This window comes from Crocuta crocuta, unplaced genomic scaffold (assembly GCF_008692635.1).
Source record: "Crocuta crocuta isolate KB4526 unplaced genomic scaffold, BGI_CrCroc_1.0 scaffold64, whole genome shotgun sequence".
Classification (NCBI taxonomy): domain Eukaryota; kingdom Metazoa; phylum Chordata; class Mammalia; order Carnivora; family Hyaenidae; genus Crocuta; species Crocuta crocuta.
The window spans coordinates 6269443-6292586 of NW_027530640.1; the positions used below are offsets into that span (position 1 = coordinate 6269443).

At 47.2% G+C, this 23144-nt stretch overlaps 1 protein-coding gene across 2 annotated transcripts in view; it reads right to left on the minus strand.

Annotated features, from left to right (window-relative positions):
• Window positions 1–23144, minus strand: part of FSTL4 (follistatin like 4) — a 407161-nt gene that overhangs the window by 24493 nt on the left and 359524 nt on the right. The window contains exons 8-11 of one of the 2 annotated variants that reach the window (XM_077768627.1): window positions 17937–18057; window positions 2228–2389; window positions 1714–1848; window positions 682–708 (exon numbers count right to left, since the gene is read on the minus strand). In XM_077768627.1, the coding sequence (XP_077624753.1) occupies window positions 682–708; window positions 1714–1848; window positions 2228–2389; window positions 17937–18057 (445 nt within the window). The remainder of the gene's footprint in view (window positions 1–681; window positions 709–1713; window positions 1849–2227; window positions 2390–17936; window positions 18058–23144) is intronic. The other variant, XM_077768629.1, reaches the window with a different exon arrangement.

A 23144-nucleotide genomic window follows, 5' to 3' on the forward strand; every position in this document is an offset into this window, starting at 1 on the left:
CCAGGGGATCTCAACTCTGCTCTGGTGGACAGGCTGCGCTGGGCCGAGGTCCACATATGCACATGCACCTCAAGCTGAGACTCAGGCTCTATAGCCCAGCTCTGACATGGGCTTGCTATTTTTTGAACCACATGAAACTGTCAGGGTTAGACTATTTTTGATGCATAAAAATGATTTTTATGGTCCAATATAATACCCAAAGATTGTTTGATCACGATAACATTAAAAAAATCTATTCACTTTGTAAATATACATGTAAAGATACGTTTACAGAAATTAGGGTGGCTTTTTTTCTTTGGCATTTCCTCAAAGTGTACACTAAACCCCAACACCAGTACTTGCTCCTGGAAAAAAGTTGAAAGCCAATTCTGACCAGGAGCCCCCACCAAGTAGTCTCCTTCAGTGAGGAGTTTCAAATAGCTTTAGATGGCAGCTTTCCACTTTTAAGTTCTAATGGACTGGGGTCCATTAAAGACACAGGTTTTGGATCTCCTTCTGTGCATGTGCCATTTGAGTTTGACATTGACCTCCATCCCTCCCATGTGATCTGGCCCATGGACCCCAATTTGTGAGGACTGCTTGGTGTTTACAAAAGCAGAGGGTGGCTCATGGAAAGATGGCCCATCATGGAAGGATGAACATAGGCGATCACAAGCACAAAAGAACAAGTAAGCTTGGTACCTTCCTCTCGCCACAGAATGTTTGCAACTACAGCGTCAGAGAAGAGGAAGGCAGGAACATGATTGAGGGAAGGAAAAAGAACAAAGTAATGTCAGAATCTTGACTATAAGGATCCCATTCTTGGATATACTGCTACCTACTCCATCACGTATAGAGTCTGCACCACTCACCACCCCAGCAACAGTGCTCTGACGGGACTGTGGACATGGACACGTTTCCAAGGACTCTTGCAATTTCTACTGAATCTTTGAAATCAGGTCCCAGGATCACAGGAACCAATGGGATCCTCCATGTCTGTGGCTGACAGGAATGAACAACCTCTCTGCCAGAGCTTGTGGATTATTTCTAGAAGTCACATTGAGTTTCAACTAGGATTCTCTTAGGAAGACCATCTGAAACACTTCTGATGATCTCAGTGGATGAGGAAAACTCCGCCTGGGGCCTTTGAACAAGGGAGCGAGACCACGTCTATCACCCACATCCATGAAATCGCACCTGCAGAGCCACTTGGTGGCAATGGGTACGAGGGGAACACATGGACATGCTGGGTAGGCACTAATCCCTGGAGTATAAAGGTTATTTGTACATGTGTGCCCAGGCCAGTTCCTGGGCCATGGTGGGATGGCAGCCTTTGATACAATTCATGAACTGCTATCTATCTAGTCTATTGTATATGGAGTCCGCACCAATGGCTGGTGGGTGCATAGTATGAAGAATTCTGTGGGGGCGGGACAGAGGCTCTAGTCATACAGCAAGTGGGAGGCAGAACTGGGGCTAGGTTATGTGAGCTTCTTTGTGGTCCTGGGCTCCGTCTGCTGTCCAGGGCGTTTCCTCTCTCTATTTTGTGTAGGTTGCCGGGGAAGGTCTGCTCACCTTTGGGCACTCTCTGCTCCCAGCTTTGAGCACAGAAGCATACGGAGCTGTCTTCAGGGGCTCATGGTTGGTGGCTGTGGCTCTGGTGAGTTGGTACACTTAAACCTGAAACCTCCCAACCAGCTCAATGAGGAGCTCAAAGCAAAGAGTGGAACTCACGGGTCTTTCTAGCGGAGTCTTCGATGAAAAGTGAGGAGATATCCTCGTCCACGCCCACTTCATTTTTGGCAATGCAGGTATATGCCCCCGTGTCTTCATACCGGACACTGCCGATGTGGAGTTCGCTCCCATTGGCTGGAGGAAGGACAGTGCTCAATATAGTCTGCTCAGCTGGGGACCTCCCCACCCCGCCAATCCCGTCTCCCTTCTATTCAGTGTTGAAGTTAGAAACACAGCCCCTTGGCTGAGAGCAGCCAACAACTGTGAAACACAGCTGGGAAGGGCTGGAATGACTGAGGCTGGCATGGGACCCGACTGGCAGCTTGTCATCATTGTGCTCAAAAAGCCTGCAAGACCTGCATGAACCCAGAGAGCAGGAAAATTTGGGGATACATTTGTTCACTCCCAGCATGTCTGACTTAGAAACAAATCATGTGTCTCATTTCCATTCCTGGAGAAACTGTCAGCTAGAACTTGACGGTAATAGCACAGAGACATCAAGGGCAGTTCTTACCTAAAAGGGAGAGCTGTTTCGACATCTGGGTTGTGACGTCCATGCCATTTTTCAGCCAAGTGATTCTGGGCATAGGAATGCCCTCTGCATGGCACCTCAGACTGGCTGCCACGCCGGGCTCCTGTGCCTGGGTCTCAGGATACACACGGATGACTGGCGGGACTGTGGATGAAGTTGGCACTGGTCAGAGAGAGCCCCTGCCTAGCCTCAGGCCTGAGCTCTGGCCCTGAGACCTGCTCCAGAGGGGTGAACCGACAGGCAATTCTAGAGTTCTCTTTGTAACCCGCTTACCATCATCCCATTCAGCAACTCAAGCCCTAAAAGAAAGGGCTATAAAATGGATTGTAAGCAATAAACATGTCAGCCTTTGTACCCTGTAATTCATAGCTTTCATCATTATTCTAAATATGATCAGAAAGACATCCAAATATTTAATGCTACTCAGCTGCTACATGTAAAGAGCAACAGCCATCGCAAATTTATTTCTAAGTGAATAAAATTCAGATATATTATTTCTGTTATGGGAAAGCCATTGGACAGGGGCTTAATTTTTTGCAGGAAGTGCTTCACAAAGCACTTATCGTCACTGACTGGCAGGGCTGCTAATTACATCACCACTCCGGGGAAGTCCATGGATCATTCTATTGGATCACTGTTATTTCTCCACTTCTTACCCCCCACACCATGGATGAAAGGCAAGTGTGCCTTGAGTAACTCAGCCATGAGCCCTGTCAGTCAAATTTAGGGCCAAGGATGTGATTGTCCCACTCATCAGAAAAACATGGGTGGGCGAAGTGTCAGCACCCACCACAGATCACTGGCCTTTCCTACTTGGGCTGTCTGTGGGGGAAATGCCTGGAGAAAATGAAGACTGTTTAGAGCATCTTCCCTCCTACTCCTAGCTGTGGGCCCAGGAAATAAAATAATTATCATTTTCAGTGGAATTGAGGGCTCTTAGTTATCCATATATTTTACTCAACATACTTCCAAAATGGGTTTCTAAGAGTTTATGTAAAGGCACCTGGATATTAAACTCAACACACACCTTGTGGAAAAGTAGAAGATGGGTTCTTCCCGAAGCAGGCCACTATATTTTCCCAGAGGTATCTGGAAGCCCCTATTGTCTGAGAAAAGAAAGCTTCCCAGTACTTTAGGAGAGAGCTTTTTCTTGGGACCAGAGGTAGAACAAACTGATGCTTATGAAGGAGGAGGCCACAGGGGATCCCAGAACGTGAGCAAGATGTCCAGTGATCTGTGCGTGGCTGGGCTGGGGACAAAGGAAAAACTCCAGTGCCCCATGAGACATGGACTGTGCAGTTCCTCTCAAAACTCCTCGGGAGCCCATTAATAATCTCATTAACTCATTCTGAGATTCAAGTCTTTTCTCTGGTTCACTGGTGGGGCAAAGCTGGGGGGCTGAGGAGAAAGCCAAATGGACAACCAGCAAAGGGCACGAACCCACCTTCAGAATAGCCCCGAGCTGTTTCCGTAACAAGTGCTCAGAGGCACCCTGTGACGACCGCAAAGAGACCTAACAACAATACATCCAAGTCATTTCCCAGTTTTTCTTTGTTGGTGGTTCTGGGGGAGAGTTCCAGGTGTGCAGATCAGGCCACTGGGCTGGAGGAGGCAACCAGGGCTCTAACAAAGACACATCTGGAGGGCTGCTTAGAATATGAAAGTGGATCTCCCTTCTCTGACTCTTTTTTGTTCAACGAGGAAACAGTAACTTATCTGGATAATTTCCTTACACTGTGAATTTGGTAGAGGGAGGAACAGGGTTCGGGTTGGATAGATCATAGAGTTTTGGTCAGGAGGGTATAAGTCAAGAGCACAGAGATAGAACTGGGGGGCTGAGGGGCACTGGAATGGTAGGGAGTTGGAGATGGCGATAGAACACCCAGAGTCCTACAGTGTGTGTGGCCATGATGTGGGAGTTAATAAACTTGGGCTCTTGCTAGCTCACCATTTATTTATACAAGCCTGCCTAGCAGACATAAAGTAAATTTAAAGAAAGTGAGGGAAGAATCAATAGAGAAAGAAGCAGAAATGACTGAATCAATTAGTCAAAAAAGAGTAGAACTGATAAATAAATCTAAGACCTGGATGTCTGTAAAAGTCAGTAAGCCAAATTTCTGGCAAGTTAGATCAATGAAAAAAAAAAGTGGAGAAAGAACACAGGGAACTAAAAAATATGAAAATATAGAGGTGCCTGGGTGGCTCAGTCGTTTAAGCATCTTAACTTCAGTTCAGGTCACGATCTCATGGTTTGTGAGTTCGAGCCCCGCACGGGCTCTGTGCTGACAGCTCAGGGCCCGGAGCCTGCCTTGGATTCTGTGTCTCTCTCTCTCTCTTTCTGCCCCCTCCCCTACTTTTGTGCATGCTCTCTCTCTCAAAAATAAACAAACATTAAAAAAATAAAAAATATAAAAATGCTAGAATCAATTATAGGTAATAAATATGAAAATCCTAATGAAATGGATCACTTAAAAGGAAACCTTACTGATTAAAAACTCTGAACAAAGTGGGTATACAAGGAAGGCACCATAACATAATAAAGGGTATATATGACAAATAGTGACAAGCCCACAGCTAGCATCATACTCACAGGTGCAAAGCTGAGAGCTTTTCCTATAAGATCAAGAAAAAGACAAGTAGGTCCACTCTTCCACTTTTATGTGACATAGTCCTGGAAGTTCTAGCCACAGCAAAAGGCAAGAAAAAGAAATAAAAAGCAGCCAAATTGGAAAGGAAGAAGTAAACCTGTCACTATTTGCAGATGCCTTAATACTAAATATGGAAAACCCTAAAGACTCCATCAAAAACCTGCTAGAACTAATAAATAAACTGAGTAAAATTAAAGGATACAAAATTAACAAACAGAAATTGGTTGTTCTTCTATACACTAATAACCAGCTGTCAGAGATAGAAATTCAGAAAACAATCCCAGAAAGCCTGGGTGGCTCAGTCGGTTAAGTGACTGACTCTTGATTTTGGCTCAGGCCATGATCTCGTGGTCCTGAGATCAAGCCCTGTGTTGGGCACTGCACTGACAGTGTCGAGCCTGCTTGAGATTCTCTCTCTCCCTCTCTCTCTCTGCATCTCCTGCTCACACTTTCTTTGTTTCTCAAAAGAAATAAACTTTACAAAAAACAATCCCATTTATGATTGCATCAAAAAGAATAAAATACCTAAGAATAAACTTAACCAAGGAGGTAAAATACTTGTAGTTTGAAAACTATAAGACTTTGAAGAAAAAAACTGAAGAAGACATGAATAAATGAAAAGACATTCCATGGTCATAGATTGAATAAATTTATCATTATTAAAATGTCTATACTACTGAATCTACAGATTCAGTGCAATCCCCATGAAAATGTCAAAGGGGACAATGAATGTCTCTATTCACAGAATTAGAACAGAGTCCTAAAATTATAGGGAGCCACTAAAGACCCAAATAGACAAGGTAATCTTGAGAAAAAAGAAAACTGAAGGTTTCACACTCCCTGATTTCAAACTATATTATAAAACTATAGTAATCCAAATAGTCTGCTACTGGCACGTGGACACACACACACGCACACACACACACACACACACACACAACCCAAAGATCAAAGGAATAGTTCAGAGAGCCCCATGTACATATGGTCACTATAGCTGTACCAAAGAAGGCAATAATATACAATGGGGAAAAGACAGTGTCTTCAATAAGTGGTGCTGGGAAAACTGGGCAGCTACATACCAAAAAACCAAACAGGACCACTATCTTAGGCCATATACAAAAATAAATTCACAATGTACTACAGACTTCAATGTAAGACCTGAAACCAAAAATCTCCTAGAAGAAAACATAGGTGGTAAGCTCTCTGACATCAGTATTAGCAATCATTTTTGGACCAGTCTCTTCAGGCAAGGGCAATAAAAGTTAAAATAAACAAATGGGATTATATCCAACTAGAAAGCATTTGCACAGCAAAGGAAACCATCAACAAATGAAAAGGCAACCTGCCAAATGGGAGAAGACATTTGCAAATCCCACATCTGATAAGGAGTTAGTATTCAAAATATATAAAGCACCATTACAATTTAATATAAAAAATACACAAACAACCCAATTAAAAAATGGGCAGAGGACTTGATTAGACATTTTTATGAAGAAGACATACAGATGGCTAACAGGTATATGAAAGGATGCTCAGCATCACTTATCATCAGGGAAATGCGAATCAAAGCCGCCAGGAGATAACATCTCACACCTGTCAGAATGGCTAAGCTCAAAAACTCAAAAACAAGTGTTGGTGAAGATGTGGAGAAAGAAGAACCACCGTACACAGTTGGTATGAATATATATTGATGCTGTCACTATGGAAAATAGAATGGAGGTTCATCAAAAAGTTACAAGTTACCCTATGACCCAGCAATTTCACGTCTGGGTATTTATCTGAACAGAACAAATACACTAATCTGAAGAGATACATGCACACTGATGTTCACTGCAGCATTATTTACAATAGCCAAGATTTGGAAACAACCTAAATGTCCATCAATAGAGGAACTGATAAGGAAGATGAGGCATATATACAGTAGAACAGTACTTGGCCCTAGAAAAAAATGAAATATTAGGATTTGTGACATCATCGCAGTACCGTGAAAGGAGAGTGAAATCTATCAGAGAAAGACACATACCATATGATTTCACTTATATATGGAATCTAAAAAACGAAACAAATGAACAAACCAGACAAAGCAGAAACAGATTCACAGAAACAGGAAAAACACTGCTGTTTACCAGAGCGGAGATGGGTTGGGGAGTTGTCAAAATAGGTGAGGGGGATGAAGAGGTGCAATCTTCCAGTTATAAAAGAAGATTAAGTAGATTTCTGGTTAAGTAGATTTCTCATGGGGATCATTTCACAACATACCAATCTATTGAATTACTATGATGTACTACTGAAATGAATAGGGTATTGTATGTCAATGATACTTCAAGAAAAAAAACTTAAATATATCAACAAGAATTAGTCAAGAGGAGAATATTTAAGGAACTTTCAAGTGCTACTTTTCAGTTATGCTGGATGATGGGTTCTGGAGATCTCCAGAGCATATCGCCTACAGTCAACAATATTGTATTGTACATTTACAAATTCATTAAGAAATTGCCAAAACAGGGAAAAAGCCTAAATGTCCATCAACTGACAAATGGATCAAGAAGATGTGGTTTATCTATACAATGGAATACTACATGGCAATGAGAAAGAATGAAATCTGGCCATGTGTAGCAACATGGATGGACCTTGAGGGTGTTATGCTGAGTGAAATAAGTCAGGCAGAGAAGGACAGATACCATATGTTTGCACGTATAGGAGGATTAGGAGGAACTTAATAGAGACCGTGGGGGAGAAGAAGGGGAAAAATAGTGGGGGAGAGGGAGGGAGGCAAACCATGAGAGACTCGTTAATGCTGACAACAAACTGAGGGCAGATGGGGGGAGGGAAAGGGGGTGACGGGCATGGAGGAGGGCACTTTTGGTGATGAGCACTGGGTGTTATATGGAAACCACCTTGACAATAAATTATTAAAAAAATAAATAAAAAAATAAAAATTCGTTAACAGGATAGATCTCATGTTACACATTTTTACCAAAAAATAAAAAATAAAGAAAATGAAGATGTGGTGTGTATACACACACACACATACACACACACACANGGAACTTAATAGAGACCGTGGGGGAGAAGAAGGGGAAAAATAGTGGGGGAGAGGGAGGGAGGCAAACCATGAGAGACTCGTTAATGCTGACAACAAACTGAGGGCAGATGGGGGGAGGGAAAGGGGGTGACGGGCATGGAGGAGGGCACTTGTGGTGATGAGCACTGGGTGTTATATGGAAACCACCTTGACAATAAATTATTAAAAAAATAAATAAAAAAATAAAAATTCGTTAACAGGATAGATCTCATGTTACACATTTTTACCAAAAAATAAAAAATAAAGAAAATGAAGATGTGGTGTGTATACACACACACACATACACACACACACATACATACACACACACAATGGAGTATTACTGAGCAATCAAGAAGAATGAAATCTTACCATTTACAACTACGTGGATGGAACTAGAGGATATTCTGCTAAGCAAAATTAGAGAAAGACAAATATCATATGACTTCACTTATATGAGGACTTTAAGATACAAAACAGATGAACAGAAGGGAAGGGAAGCAAAAAGAATATAAAAACAGAGAGGGGGACAAAATCATAAGAGATTTAAACATGAAGAGCAACAGAGGGTTACTGGAGGGGTTGTGGGAGGGGGGATGGGCTAAAGGGATAAGGGGCATTAAGGAATCTACTCTTGAAATCTTTATTGCACTATAGGCTAACTAACTTGGATGTAAATTTAAAAAAACTATTAAAAATAAAAAAAGGGACACACAGAAATGTTTGGAGGTGATGAATATGTATATCACCTGGATCGTGGTGACCCTATCGTGGGTGCACACATATGTCCAAACTCCTCAAACCGTATACATTCAGTATGTATAGTTTTGTGTATCAATTATACCTCAATAACATTGTTGAAAAAAAGTGCTAGTAACCCAAAGTCACTCTGAGTATTTCATAGGATGATTCTTTTGTATGTTTAAGGAGTGGATAATTCCTAGCGCCTATGACAGAGAAGAGGTTGCAAATTATGTCATGAAGCCAATATAACCTGGACACTAAAACCTGCCAAAGAGAGCACAAAAAGATGACTACAGACCTAACTCACTTAGGATTAGATGTACCAAAATCTCAAGTGACATATTAGTAAATCAAGTCTAGCATGCTATTAAAAGAGAATACCGTGACCAAGTATAGTACGTTTCAGTGGCCAACTATCAGGAAATCTATAATTAATCACATCCAAAAATCAAAGGCAGTCAAAAAGGAAAAACAATTTGATTCTCTTGCTAGACACTGTAAGGGCTTTTAAAAAAATTCAAAATCAATTTCTTAGAGGAAAAAAACCTCAATAAAATAGGAACAGAATGATACTCGCTTCCTACAATGAGGAATATCTCTATAAAAAGAAGAAACAGCACCATTCTTTTCAGAATCATGAAACATTAAGTTGGAAAAAAAAAAAAAGAAAAAGTGGAAAGGCAGGAAGGCAATATCAGACTCTCAACATTATACCGGCTGTGATTGTCAGTTGAAGGCAAGAAATGAGAAGCACAAATATTAAAAGGATGGAGAAAAAAAATGTTATTTTCCCTGGATATGCTCCAGATGATAAGCCCAAAGTAGTAAGGTTTAATAAGTGAATGCAGTTAGGGGCCAGTACCAAAACCAAACGGAACTAACAGCTTACTTACTTACTGACAGCAATCAGACAGAAAATACAGTGGACCTGAGTGAAAAAAATGGTGAAATCTCACTAAGGACATAAAAGAAGGCGTGAATAATTGGAGAGCAACATTCTGGGATAGGAAGATTTACTGTGGTTAAGAAAGGACATACCCCAAATTAAGCTACACCTTTAATCTAATTGTAATTAAAAGCAATTGGTGAGGTCTTAACAAAATTCTAAAGCTTACCCAGAAAAAAAAATGTGCAAGAACAGCTGAGGACATTTTGAAAAACAACAGTGATGGCGGGCATTTTTTCATACCAGATATTACCGAGTTGGACAATAGCAAATGCTGCAAGGCAGGGGTCAGGGAGGGAGTGAGGGAGGGGCAGAGGACTGCTGAGGGAATCCCCACCTCTGAGTCAGGCACCACATTAATGGTCTGGATTGGTTTTACAAAGCTCTGTCAATTTATCATGTGCAGCCAACATTTATTAAATACTACCCAAATGGCCAGCATGAGGGACAGAGCAGTGATTAAAGATGGGACCAGTCCATATCCCCATGGAGCTTTCTGTCCCAAGGAAGGTGATTACACAATGAACTACAAATGTGATAAACATTAGGGGTGGGTAGGGGGTAGCTTTTGGGGCATGGGGACAGGGGTCTGGGAAGACTTACCGGCTGGAGCTGCTCTCCACCTCACAAAGGAAATACTGACCTTCCTTATACCTGTGGTGCCTGTCCCTTGATTGATGGGAGGTGTGTCTATTATCTGGGAAATCTAAACTGGTGGTATGTGGACTGGCTTCTTCAGATACATGGCCAGTGGTCAGTACCAGCCTTGAAGAGCGTCCTTTGCCTCAGCCCTGACCTTTGATACCATCTACGGACCCATGCAGTTTTCTTTTTTTTTTTTTTTNTCTGTATCCCTTGGGTAAATTCCTAGCAGTGCTATTGCTGGGTCCTAGGGGAGTGGACCCATGCAGTTTTCAAACTGAAGCATGCATCTGTATCTCGTGGGGCCTTGTTAAAAGCACACTATCCCCCACTGTCCCTCTGCCCCAGTGTCTGGTCCCAGAGGTCTGCCATGGGGCTGGAGGATTTGCTTCTACCTATCAGGTTCCAGGTGACATCCTGAGTCACTTCTGACTTGGAAGCCAATTCAGGGCTAACTTTGAACTGAAATCCATGGCACTTTTCTAGAACAAAGTGAAACCTGACTTAAAGTCAAGGGTGTGGAATGAGTCATTCACTTAAAAATACATGACTGTCGGGGCGCCTGGGTGGCTTAGTCGGTTAAGCGTCCGACTTTCGCTAGGTCATGATCTCGCAGTTCGTGGGTTCGTGCCCCGCGTTGGGCTCTGTGCTGACTGCCAGCTCAGAGCCTGGAGCCTGTTTCAGTCTGTGACTCCCTCTCTCTCTGACCCTCCCCTGCTCACGCTGTCTCTCTCTCTCTCTCCTAGAAATAAATAAAACATTAAAAAAAAAAAATACATGACTGTCCACTGGGCAGACACCTGCCCTGGCAGCAATTCCAATACTGCTCAGATGTTCTCAGAGCAAGAGGTGCCCTCTGCTGGCCATGGGTCTCCACAAGCCACAGTCCTCCTGGGGGCTAAGACCACGCATGCCTCCTGTGGCCTCTACCCTCCCAGCCACAGGACTAAGGAAGGGGTCTCAGAACTCCGCGTGCTCCATCTGCCAAGTCCCCCTCTCCTCAGTCTTGCCACAACTCTGCAAATGGAGGTGGTCAGGACCCTCTTCATCCTGCCCGATTCAGGATCACGTCAGAATTCGCAAGAAGTCTGGGCTTCTGGGGCATCCCTCATCCCTATAACCTTTGGTTGTATCTTCTAGAACTCGTGTTCAGCCATCAGCAAAATGTCCTACAACCTCAAACTCTTGTGTGAATGTTCCTTCACGTTCTGGCTCAAATGGAAACCTGGTGACATGGCTTCTCCTGCAGCCTCTTGAGGGGATGTGGCTCTCTCTCTCTCTCACCTCTTCCTCCTCTGAAGGGGCTGGGACGTGGGGCAGGTCTCCTCCTTGGTTTTCACCATCACTGCCAGCCTTTTCCTTCCCTCCTGTCCTGAGTCTCACGTTCCCAGTCGCCATGAGCCCCCACCCCCTCCAGGACACATTGTCCCAGCACATCCCTCCTACTCTTCCAGTGTTCTCTTCCTTTCTCACGATTCTTCTCCTCAGCCCATGAGAAGCATTTAATTTCCACCTTGGAAAAAATCCTCCAGACCTCTTTCCCCCACCTTCTCTCCCCGATTGTACTTAATTTTTGTCCCTGGAAGCACCCTGAAGAGACGTCTGTATTTGGGGGCTCTAATCTCTCTCCTCCATGGTCTCTCGAGTCAGTTCCCATCAGATTTTCCCCACCACACCACAGAAATGGCTCTTCTCCAGCGACGCCCGCAAACCAGTCCTGCCACAGTGGCCAGTTCTCTGTCCTCATCTGTAGTATTTGGCACAGCTGACAGCACCTCATTGGTCTTGTATGTCCCTTCGCCTTCAAACGCAGAAACCCAACTGGCTGCACCACACCTTAGCATTTATCATGTCTGCCTGAGCTCCTGATCATCCTTCCCCAAACCAGCTCATCCAACCTCCTCTTGTGTCAGAAGATGGTCACTCTACCCTGCGGCTGCTCTGACCAAGACCCTTTGGAGGGACTGGGGACTTTCCCAAGTTGACAGAGATGTCAATTTTTCAGTAAGGCTTTCACTAACCATCCTTTCTACCATTTCTACCTTTTATCTGACTTTCTTTAGCCCTTTCTGTGTTTCCACTCTCCTCCTTAGTAAGGAGCATCCTCTGACTTGCCCCAGGAGGACAGAGATTTTGGTCTGCTCACTGCTCTGTCTGCCACGCGTGGCCCGTGAGTGGCCTGTGGGAGAGACTCAGTACGTACCTGTGGGGTGTGTTTACACAAACACCTGGAGGATCAGGAGGGCTGGCAGCCAAGGGGGGGAGGGATTCTCAGTGGAGGGAACAGTCAGTGCAAGTTCATGGGCTGCAGCAGTTGGGGAGGGACGGGGGCCAAGCGATGAGGCCGGCGGGTGGCAGGACCCAGGTGACAGTGAACACAGACTGTGAGCTCTTGGGGTCAGGAAACTGCTGCCACCCTCTGAACCGGTGACTGAGGCCTCCCCTCCTGTGCCTGCTGGACTGGCATGAAGGAGACAACAGCGGCAGAGCCAGGCCAGCAGCCATCGAAGGGACCCTGCGCACAGTCCTAGGCCCCCTGCGTCTTCCTCACTCGCTGCCTTGCACAAAGGGGGGCTGTGACACGGAGGATGACCCCAAGACATCAAGGAGCTCCCCTGAGAAGCCCACAGTGCCCTGACCTGACCACGTGCTAACTGGAAAACAGGCACAAGAATGTGTAAGGAAAAAAGAATCATCCCAGCAGTGGCATGGGAGCTTACTCACTGCCCTCAGAACCAAACTGTGCTCTTCGTGAGTGATGACAGGGCCACCAATCCTGCAGCTGGTGCGGAACAGGCCCAGGCTCCGAGTGAACCCCTGCTCACCTTGGGCACAACGTGCGAATCCTACCAGAGTCAGGGCTCTGGATCCAGCCTCCTGCCGGGACAGGAGAGCCCGAGGAGGACACTGGGCATGGAGGTTTCCAAGACCCTGGAGGCCCTGGCCTCCACGTGGATGGGGCCCAGTCAGAAAAGTCCCGCATTTTCACGGTGAGAGACTGAGGGGGTGGCGCGGAGACACAAATTCCTGTCGGCAACAAAAACCCACCTGTTTTCCGCTGGCCCCATCTCCCCTCTTCCTTTGAATTAATTCACACACTAAAAAATCATTTCAAATTAATATATTCTAGGTAAACACATTCACTTTCTTTTAAATTTGCAAAACCCTCCACTGAAAACATTTGAATATGTAACACAAAGGCCCATTTTCTTTGGGAAGCATGGATCATTTCCAAGGTGAAAGGCAGCATAAGTATGTCCTAAGTAAGAGGCACATTCACAAAAGTGCCAAGCTGGAGTAATAAACAGATTTGGGAGATTATTACTGTGTTTTGAGAATGAATCCTTCCTTGTCTGAACTGTGGGGGAAGTCGAGGGTGTTTTAATTTTAATGGATTAATCATTTTAAGTCTGAAGGTCTCACTCTTTCCTATGAAGGCAATGCATGTGGGTTGCATGAAGTTATAAATCATGTCAGTGTTTGGGCCTCATCTCTAGTAGGCCTGGTCTATGGGAAAGCCATACTAGTAATATGAGAGAGGAAGTCATTACCTGGTTAGCACTCTCTTTCACCACCCAGGTCAAGGCAGAGCTGTGGATGGAGAAGCCCCAGAAGTCCCATGGAGCAGGGCAGCTCCAGAAAGAAGTATTTTATCCCTAGCTTGGCAAGTTTCTCTGGGTCTTGATTTTCCCATCTGTATAATGGATTGGAGGCTCTCTGAGGGGCTACCAGCTCAGACCATCTGTGTCCACAAGCTACAGTTAAATATGGCTTGAGACAATCATCATCTCTCTCCTATCTGTCCCACTCTGGACTGTGAATGGACACTTTCCAAGTATTTTAGACACAGCAGATCTCATCAGGATGATAAGGCAGGAGGTACTACTGTTATTCCCATTTTACAGGTGAGTTTACTTGCCTTCCCTGTATGCCAAAAGCACTTGAATCCAGGTCTCTCTGGCTCAGAGTTCATGTCTTGATTCTGTGGCTGAGTCGTTGCCAGAAGGGATCTGCACCGTGCCTTGGGTGGAAAGCCTTACCCTGTTCCTGCTCCCTGGACTGGGATCTCAGGGTCTTGGGCCCACCAGCCACACATCAACTCCCTAGGACATCTGCCCATTGACTTGGAGTCTTCTGAGCACTGAGAGAAGCAGGTAACTGGAGGCCTTCTGTCCTCCCTTCTTCATTTCCCCAACCCCTTCCCTCTCTGGTTAAAGAGAAGACACCTAGAGGAATGGACACAGAACATCGCTCCCTGTATGCTCCAGGTGCTGCCTCAGCTCAGCAAGCCACAGGCCATCCTCCAGGCCAAGTGGGGACCGAACAGACCTCCAATAGCACTGCCAGGCAAAGCACCAAATCCTACCCAGGCAGCTCAGGGTTTTCACAGCTTACAATCATGCTTCAGATGAATGGCGAAAGGGAACAAATCTGAGATGAATTTCCTACTGCCTTGTCTCTCCCTTCCTAAGGAGACTCGTTAGCAAGGCAGCATTCCCGCCGTCCTGAGCGCCAATGGTGCCTTCTCAGCCTTCCCAGGGGTTCTTCCCAGCAACCTCTGGCACAGTGCTGCAGCCTGCCAAGCTCCCTGTGCCCACTGCCATGGTGAGCCTTGCACAGCACGCCCACCCTCCAGGGACCTGAAGCACATCAGGAGTCTACACGGTGATGGGCTGAGCCCCAACTGAGCTGGACAACTGAGCCACATGGTTTGCCAACCTCGGTCCTGCTGAGGCCCTACATTCCTTGCTGTGGCTCCTTCATCACATGCTCAGGATGCCAGCGGTGTTCGGCCAGGCCTGAGCTCAGCACAAGGGCAGAGGGAAATGAGCCAGGATGCCTGTCCCCAATCTACCAGAGTGTGTGGCCCACACCTGCATCCTCTATCTGGATTCTTTAATAGCAAGGACATGATGCTCCGGTAAGGAGGGGTAGAGAAGGGCATTAAGAGTCTGGGCTTTGGGGTCAAGATCTGCTTTGTAGTTCCTAACTGCAGGGCTGGGTCTCCACATCACTGAGTCTCTCTGGGCTCCAGTCACCTCATCTGTGAATTAGGGGCGGCGCCCAACAGGTATTCAGCAGATAATTTTAAACAGTCTTTCACACCATTCTATTTTCAACATCTTCCCATCTTTCCAGATGCAACTCCCCTTCCCCCCCCCCCCCCCCCCCCCCCCCNNNNTCCAACATAGTGAACTTAACTTCCGGAATACTTGGAAAATCTTGCATCTTATTTCCAGGCCAGCAGGCAGTTGACTTATGTCCTTGGAAGGCAACTCCAGGCCTACTTTAGCATGGTGATTCCGTAAGGGAGCTAGTTAGTGGACCCACATGTCATCCCCTCCCCCCAAGAGTCAGGAGTCAGCCCAGCCCAGGAACATCATGGGCTCCTGCAGTGAGGGCCGCCAGGGTGGCCTCACCTGGCTGTTATTGGAGCCAAGCACAAGGGGCCAATTTAATGGCAGAAAAAGCTGATCACCAACTACAAGTGGTTCTGGGGAAGAGAAGCCTTAAATCTCTCAGCAGTTAGGAGACAGATCTCAAGTGGCCTCTTCTGGTTCTCAGCAGTAGGTTTTGCTTTACACAGACTCCTCTGGGCCAAAAGCAGCCTCTTCGGGGGAGACTAGGTAATGGTGGGGTAAGGGGGCAAGCGGAGGAGGTGGTCAGGGAGGGACTGAACAGGTGCACAGCCTCCTTCCCACCTGGAGGGAGAGGCCTATTCTCTACCTCAGGCATAGCGATATCCATGGTGCTTCTGGGTCTGGGCTTTGCTCTTGCCTTCAGCACTGGGAGTGACAAACTGGCTCAGCTGCATCATGACCCCAGTCTCAGAAGTCTGGGGAGACACGGGGCAGCAGGGCACGGACTTGCCACTTAGCGTGTGAAGTCCTCTAAGACCACACAGTGTCTTCCAGACCCGAGGCAAGTACAGGTTCTCACCTGTGAGGCACTCAGGTTCGATGGCAGGTGGCTCCCCTCTCCCTCCTCAGAGATTTGTTTGCAGGAAATAAAGGAGAAAAGGCTCAAGCTGTCTCCCTAAGCCTCTCGTTCTTGTGAAGTGGGGTCAGGTTGCAAAGGCTAAGAATCTGTCAATCCTGCTTCATTTTCCTTGTCCAGGTTTATCTGAGCACCCGAGGGACCTGGGGCCAACCGTAGGTAGTTTTTTCACAACCAAGCGGTCATGCCAGCACTACTTGCCAGGTTTAGAGGCAAAAGTCCTCTTTCTGCTACAGAGCATGTGTTCTGCCCTTGAAGGAGCTCCTGCTGCCAGAGACCCCAGACACTGCCTGCCGGCTACACTTGACACTGGCCCCTGAACCTATTCTGGGTTAACTCACCCAGGGGCGGTTACCTAGGAGCTCCTGGGTTATTTCCGGAGAAATCCAGGGACTTCATCGTAGGCCTATATTTAAGCCACCAAGTACAGCTGCAAAACCCCAAAGAATGAAGTATGTCCCAGGTCAAGGGAAACACTAAGATATGGCTTAGGCATGTATGGCTATAAAAATCTGTAAAACGTCCCGCAGGGTAAATGTAGACACCAGCTGAGCTCACCCAGTTGTCCTTAAATGGCTTGTTACCCTGATTCCAGAGGTAAGTGGAATGGAGCCTCATTATGTAATCATTCTTAACACCTTGCTCACTTTCTCTCAGCACAGAAGGCCTGAGCACCAGCTGACACAAATGATCTAGTGCCCCCAGACACTTTGTCGCCCTGCTCAGTGCTAGGAGTGATGCCCCGCTGGGCTTGGCTGGGTGAATCTAACTTCTGTGGGGTGCTGACCGTGGCACCGTGATGGCCTGTTTATTCTGATGGCTGGCGTGGCCGCGGCGGGGGGCGGGGGGCAGCCAGTGGTGTGACACAGAGGTCAGAGCACGGTCCTGGGTCTAGGAAGATGCCCACCAGCGGTGTGGCTGCAGATAAGTGACCTTACCTAGAGATTCATCCATAACGTGGATTAAAGTGTACTGACTGGGAAAATCCACGTGACGTGTTAGCACGGGGCCTGACCAGCCTAAGTGCTCAGAGAACACTGGCTATTTCAACGGCCAGTGTTGTCATTGGGAGGGTTTATTCTTCCCAGTTTCTAGGAGTCCTGGCAACACAGGGGTCAGAGAGAAGCAATGCAAAGACCCCAAGCCTGTGTAGATTCTGCCTTAGCTTGGCCCAGAGTGAGGCTCGTGGAGCCTCTTAGGGAGGGAGATGGGAAGCTGCCCCTGTTGGAGGAGGTGACCCCTCCCCACTGAACAAGTGATATGGGTGAACACCGCCTAGAAGAGAAGTGCCATGTTGTACACAGTGTCTGCTACTCACTGGACCCAAGAGCACAGCAACCGGCCATCGCTGTGGCACTGGCAAGTTCTACAGGGACCCTACTAGGGCCTCGGCTGCCGAGCATGACTTGCCTGAATAGCTCACACCCTTGTGCTGGGATCATCTGATCAGATGAGGCTTCTGGTGAAGGCAGACAGAGAAGCTAGTCGGCAGACTCTGTCCTTTCTCCACTGCTCCCCTTTACTTATGAGAGAGATGAGATAGAAGGGCTAAGACAATCTTTAAGATAGAGTACAGAGGGGGGAGGCGTGCTGTGAGCAGCATTTTGGAAATGCTTTGAAGGGACGACATGCATGGAGCCATTTACTAACCATTCACCTGCAGGACGTGGGTCTGGAAGAGCTCCTCGTGGCCGGAGGCGTGGCAGGTGTAGTTGCCCATGTGGATGGTGGTCACCTTGGTGATGTAGAGGGAGTCATCCTCTCCGAAGTCCTGCACAGGGTGAGGAAGACAACAAGGTTGGCCTCTCTACTGAGCAGGCTGGGAAGGGACAGCCAGGTCTCTGACTTTTCCAAGAACACAGAAACCCTGGTGTGGCAGAGCCCCTCCCTACAGAGTGTCGTGGAGGCCTCCTCGGAACAAAGGAAGGCAACGTGGCCCAATCAACACGACTCTGTAACTCGGACTGTGTCCACTAAGACTACGTGTCACCATATATGGGAGACAAACAAGGAGAAATTGCATCAAAAAATATACCCCGCTGCACCTGGGGCTCGGTTTTTTGGGTACGAACCCACTGAGCTCGTGCCGGCAGGACGAATAAAGTTGCTTCCTGGACAGAAAAGCCTTGGTGTCCCATCTCTGAGAGAATCCTGCTACACTGTAGCCGAGCCTGCTCACTCGGCAAGAGCTGCCTGTGGGGCTGGGCCGGCGCGGGCAGCAGGAACTCCATCCTCTTCCGTGTTGCTCGCCTCCACCTGGTATGTCCACTTAAGGCCTTATTACCCTTCTCTGTGAGGCCGGGCTTGAACACCTTCCCCACACACTCCCTCAATTTCTAATCACTGGGCTCTCCTGCCCGTCCTACTAATCCGTAGGCTGCTTGGTTGCTTTCCTGGAGCTCTTTTCCACCTGCTGAGAAGCTCTGCTGGGCAGCCTTGTGTAGGGCTGGCAAGTTTTTCATATGAAACTCAACACCCCCAAAACAAACAATCCAATTAAAAATGGGCAGAAGGCATGAACAGACATTTCTCCGAAGAAGACATCCAGATGGCTAACAGACACAGGAAAAGATGCACATCATCACTTATCAGGGAAATATGATCCAAAACGACAATGAGATGCCATCTCACACCTGTGAGAAGAGCTACACTCAACCTAAGAAACAACAGGTGCTGGGGAGGATGTGGAAGAAGAGGAGTCCCCTTGCGCAGCTGGTGGGAACGCAATGGTGCGGCCACTGTGAGCAACATTATGGAGAAGTTCCTCAAAAAGTTAAAAGTAGAACTATTTTATGATCCTGCAATTGCACTGCTAGGCATTCTCCCAAAGAATACAAGAACACCAATTCAAAGGGATCCATGCATTCCGGTATTTAGAGCCACATTATTTACAACAGCCAAGATATGGACACAGCACCAGTGTTCAGCACCTGATGAGTGGGTAAAGCAAGATGTGGTATACGTATACAGTGGAATATTATTCAGTCATAAAGAATGAAATCTTGTCATTAGCAAATAGAGAGAGACTATATATACTATATATACTAAGTCATACATATCAGTGAAAGACAAAGACCACATGCTTTCACTCATGTGGAGAATTTAAGAAACAAAATGAATAAACAAAGGGGAAAAAATAAGAGAGAGAGCCAAACCAACAGACTCTTAACCATAGAGAACTGTTGATTACCAGAGGGGAGGTGGGTGGGTGGGGGGAATGGGTGAAATTCATGACAGGATTAAGGAGTGCACTTGTGAGGAGCCCTGGGTGATGTATGGAAGCGTTGAATCACTATATTGTACACCTGAAATTAATATTGCACTGTGTTAACTGGAATTAAAATAAAAACAAGAGTTTTTCTTAAAGGGACAGAGAGCAAATCTTTCCAGGCTTGTAGTCCATAGGGTTTCTGTTAACTACTTAACTCTGCCTTGCAGCACAAAGATAATCATGACAATACATAAATTAATGACCATCACTAAGCTCTAATGAACTTTTATTTAAAAAAGGAGGTGGGAGGGAGGACAGATTCGACTTGCAGGGAGAGTTGGCCTACCCCTGGTTCAAGTCCACCTTCCCCAAATACTTCCAGGCAGCTTACAGAGACCTGGATACCCCCAGAAGGGGAACAGAACTTGGAGGAGAATGAGGGTAGACAAAACACTAAGGAAGGGACATAAAAGAGAACCAGGAGGGGCTGATGCCAGGGGCTTCAGGAAGAGAGAGATAAATAAACCTAGACCCTATGATCTCTGCAGCCGCACTCAGCATCTGCCAGGGATGGGGCTCAGAGCTGACGGGAAGGAGGAGGGCCAGGCTTATTGGTGAGAAAACAGGCTGTGCAGCACCAGGCACGCAGGGTAATGGAAGCCCAGCACTGGGGCTTAGAACACTCTGATTTTAGTTGAATTCTGTTACTGACCAAATGTCCCCTTGTCCCTCTGGGCTCCAGTTTCTCCACATGCAGTCCCCTGCCCACCTCCTGGGGTGTTGGGGAGATCTAGCAAGAGAACACACGTGAACACTCTTCCCAGTGTGGGAAGTGTGACATATGTGGGTGTGTTACTTTTCTTCTTTAGTTTAAAGTTTATTTTGAGAAAGAGTGAGCACACATGGGGGAGGGGCAGAGAGAGAAGGAGAGAGAGAATTCCAAGCAGGCTCTGCGCAGGCAGCACAGAGCCTGATGCGGGGCTCAAACTCACGAACCTGGAGATCATGACCTGAACCGAAATCAAGACTTGAATGCTTAACCCACTGAGTCACCCAGGCACCCTTCTTCGTCTTATTAACAGGATACGCAAAAGTTCCCTTGACCCCCTAGAGCCAACACCATCCCTCTTGCATCCCCTGTGCCCTTTTCCACAGAAGCAATCTGGTGGCAGGAGGTGGGGGAAGGCCATCCGTCACTGTGGTACAAAGGGTTGTTGGAGGCCGCCGCAGAGCAGCTCCCGGAAAAGCTGACCCTCTGTCTTGCTCACAGTCCAGGGGGACCCACCACAACCATCAAGAGACCTATAAGGATGCTTTTTGGCTAAGTAGCCCAGTGAGGGTGTGCGGGCCCAGAGAGGGGCTTGGTCTAGGGCACAGCGAGGAAGGTGGATCATGGATGCATGCAGCCTGCTTTCATTTTCAGGGAAAAAAAAAAAGTATACAACAGTATTCCCAATGGAGTAAAATATTGGAGAGGGCTGCCAGAACCCAGTGAGCTTTCTCTGAAGCATTGCTCTGCTTATAAAAGCCCTATTCCTATCACTTCCATAATAAAAATAAAACACCAGATAGCTGATTTGTCCTGTGTCATAACAGAGTCATAAAGGGTTCATACCTGAGTTGCTTATGAAAAGTTAATGGTGAGTCAATTCTGGGGCTGACATATTTCTAGTCTAAGCTGTTTGTGTGTCAAAACCTAAGTCTGGAGGAAAATAGATTTTGCTCGGAGGCTCAGTGGCGAGATGGCATCCTGGAAAGGAGGGAAGTTGGGTGCGGCCCCCACCTCAAGAGCCCCTCAATATCTCACTTGCTTGGGTCCAGGGCAGACTCCATCCTGAAGAAAGACACGACAGCTGCTAGCAGGGGCTCTTGTGCTGGGGACCCTGGCACTTTCTGTCCTGCTTTCCTGAGCCTTTGTACCCACAGCCCTTCCTCACTGGAGGGCTCTTGAGCTGAGCTCATGTTCTGATGCCCCCTGTTCTTGTCCCCTTGATGAGGCTGGGTGGTCATGGGGAACCGCACCATTCCTCAGGCTGAGAAGTATGCCAAGGCCAGGGTTCCCACAGATCAATCGCAAAGTAGTGGACTGGTTAGAACACCAGCTCACAGTCTTCAAGACATAGCTGTGTGCTGGGAAGCTTCATGGACATTGCCTTGTTCAATCCTCAGAAATAAAACCCCCAAACCAGAAAACAAAACAAGGGGCACCTGGGTGGCTCAGTTGGTCCGAAGCATCCGACTTCGGCTCAGGTCATGATCTCGGGGTTCGTGGATTCAAGTCCCGTGTTGGGCTCTGTGCTGATAGCTTAGAGCCTGGAGCCTGTTTCAGATCCTCTGTCTCCTTCTCTCTCTGCCCCTCCCCCTCTCATGCTCAGTCTCTGTCTCTCTCAGACAGACCAAAATAAATAAATATTAAAAAATGTTTTTATAGAGAACGGAACAAAAGTCCAGGTGAGGAAACAAGCTCTCCTTCACAAGGTGTGCAGAGTCTGACTTTCTCTCACCACCTCCACTACTACCAGTGGGCCAAGGCACCATCTTCTCACCTGGGGGGCAGCAGAGACCCCCACCTGCACCCCTCTGCTCTATTCTCCACACAGCAGCCAGACCTTCCCCTCTGTCTGTGAATCACAGCCCTAGAGGGTCTGCAGTGACAGCCTGCTCTCCCCACCTTCTACTCTCCCTTGCTCATTCCACTCCAGCATTGTGGCCCCTTGCTCACATTCCAGGCATCCTGCCCCGCCCTCCCATAAGCTGTCAGTCTGGTTGGCACTCCCTCCTTGAAGTCTGCTTAAATGTTAACTGCTTGCTCTACGTGTAAGCCTCATCCCCACCCATCACTTCCCTTTCTCTCTCTCTCTCTCTGGCACTTACTACCACTTAGCATACCATTTGTATATCTCCCACCTGGAATGTGAGCTCCCTAGGGAGGGCAGTGACTCTGGTGCTGCACAGGGCTCACTGCTGTGTCCCTGGTGCTGGCCACAGGGCCTGACGTACAGCAGTTATTCAGTGAATGGATCGCACAAGTTGCTGAGCTAGGCTTTCTGCAGGGACTGTGTTCTGGTTCTTTGGGTTTGCAAACCAGGGCACCCACTTCTTGCCTTCCCATCCATCTGAATGCAGCCAGTGACAGGGGGTCAAAATGAGGCAGCTGGTAGGAAGGCAGAGGACTGATCACAAGCACGGTGCCTCCGCTTTCCTACCCAGTCTCCTCCACACTGCTTTCTTCAGGCCAGCCACAGAGACTGGGATTGACCAGCCTTCTGGGTAGAAGGTTCTACCCAGAGCAGCAGGCAGAGACAGAAAAGCCCTTGCATGCCATCTCCCGCTCAGCTGATGGCTTCTGGTGACCTTCTCCCAAAGTCATTTGACCTCTCTGTTTTTCCTTTTTTTTTTTTTTAATATTTTTATTTATTTCTAGGAGAGAGAGAGAGAGACAGCGTGAGCAGGGGAGGGTCAGAGAGAGAGNCCTGAATGCGGCCAGTGACAGGGGGTCAAAACGAGGCAGCTGGTAGGAAGGCAGAGGACTGATCACAAGCACGGTGCCTCCGCTTTCCTACCCAGTCTCCTCCACACTGCTTTCTTCAGGCCAGCCACAGAGACTGGGATTGACCAGCCTTCTGGGTAGAAGGTTCTACCCAGAG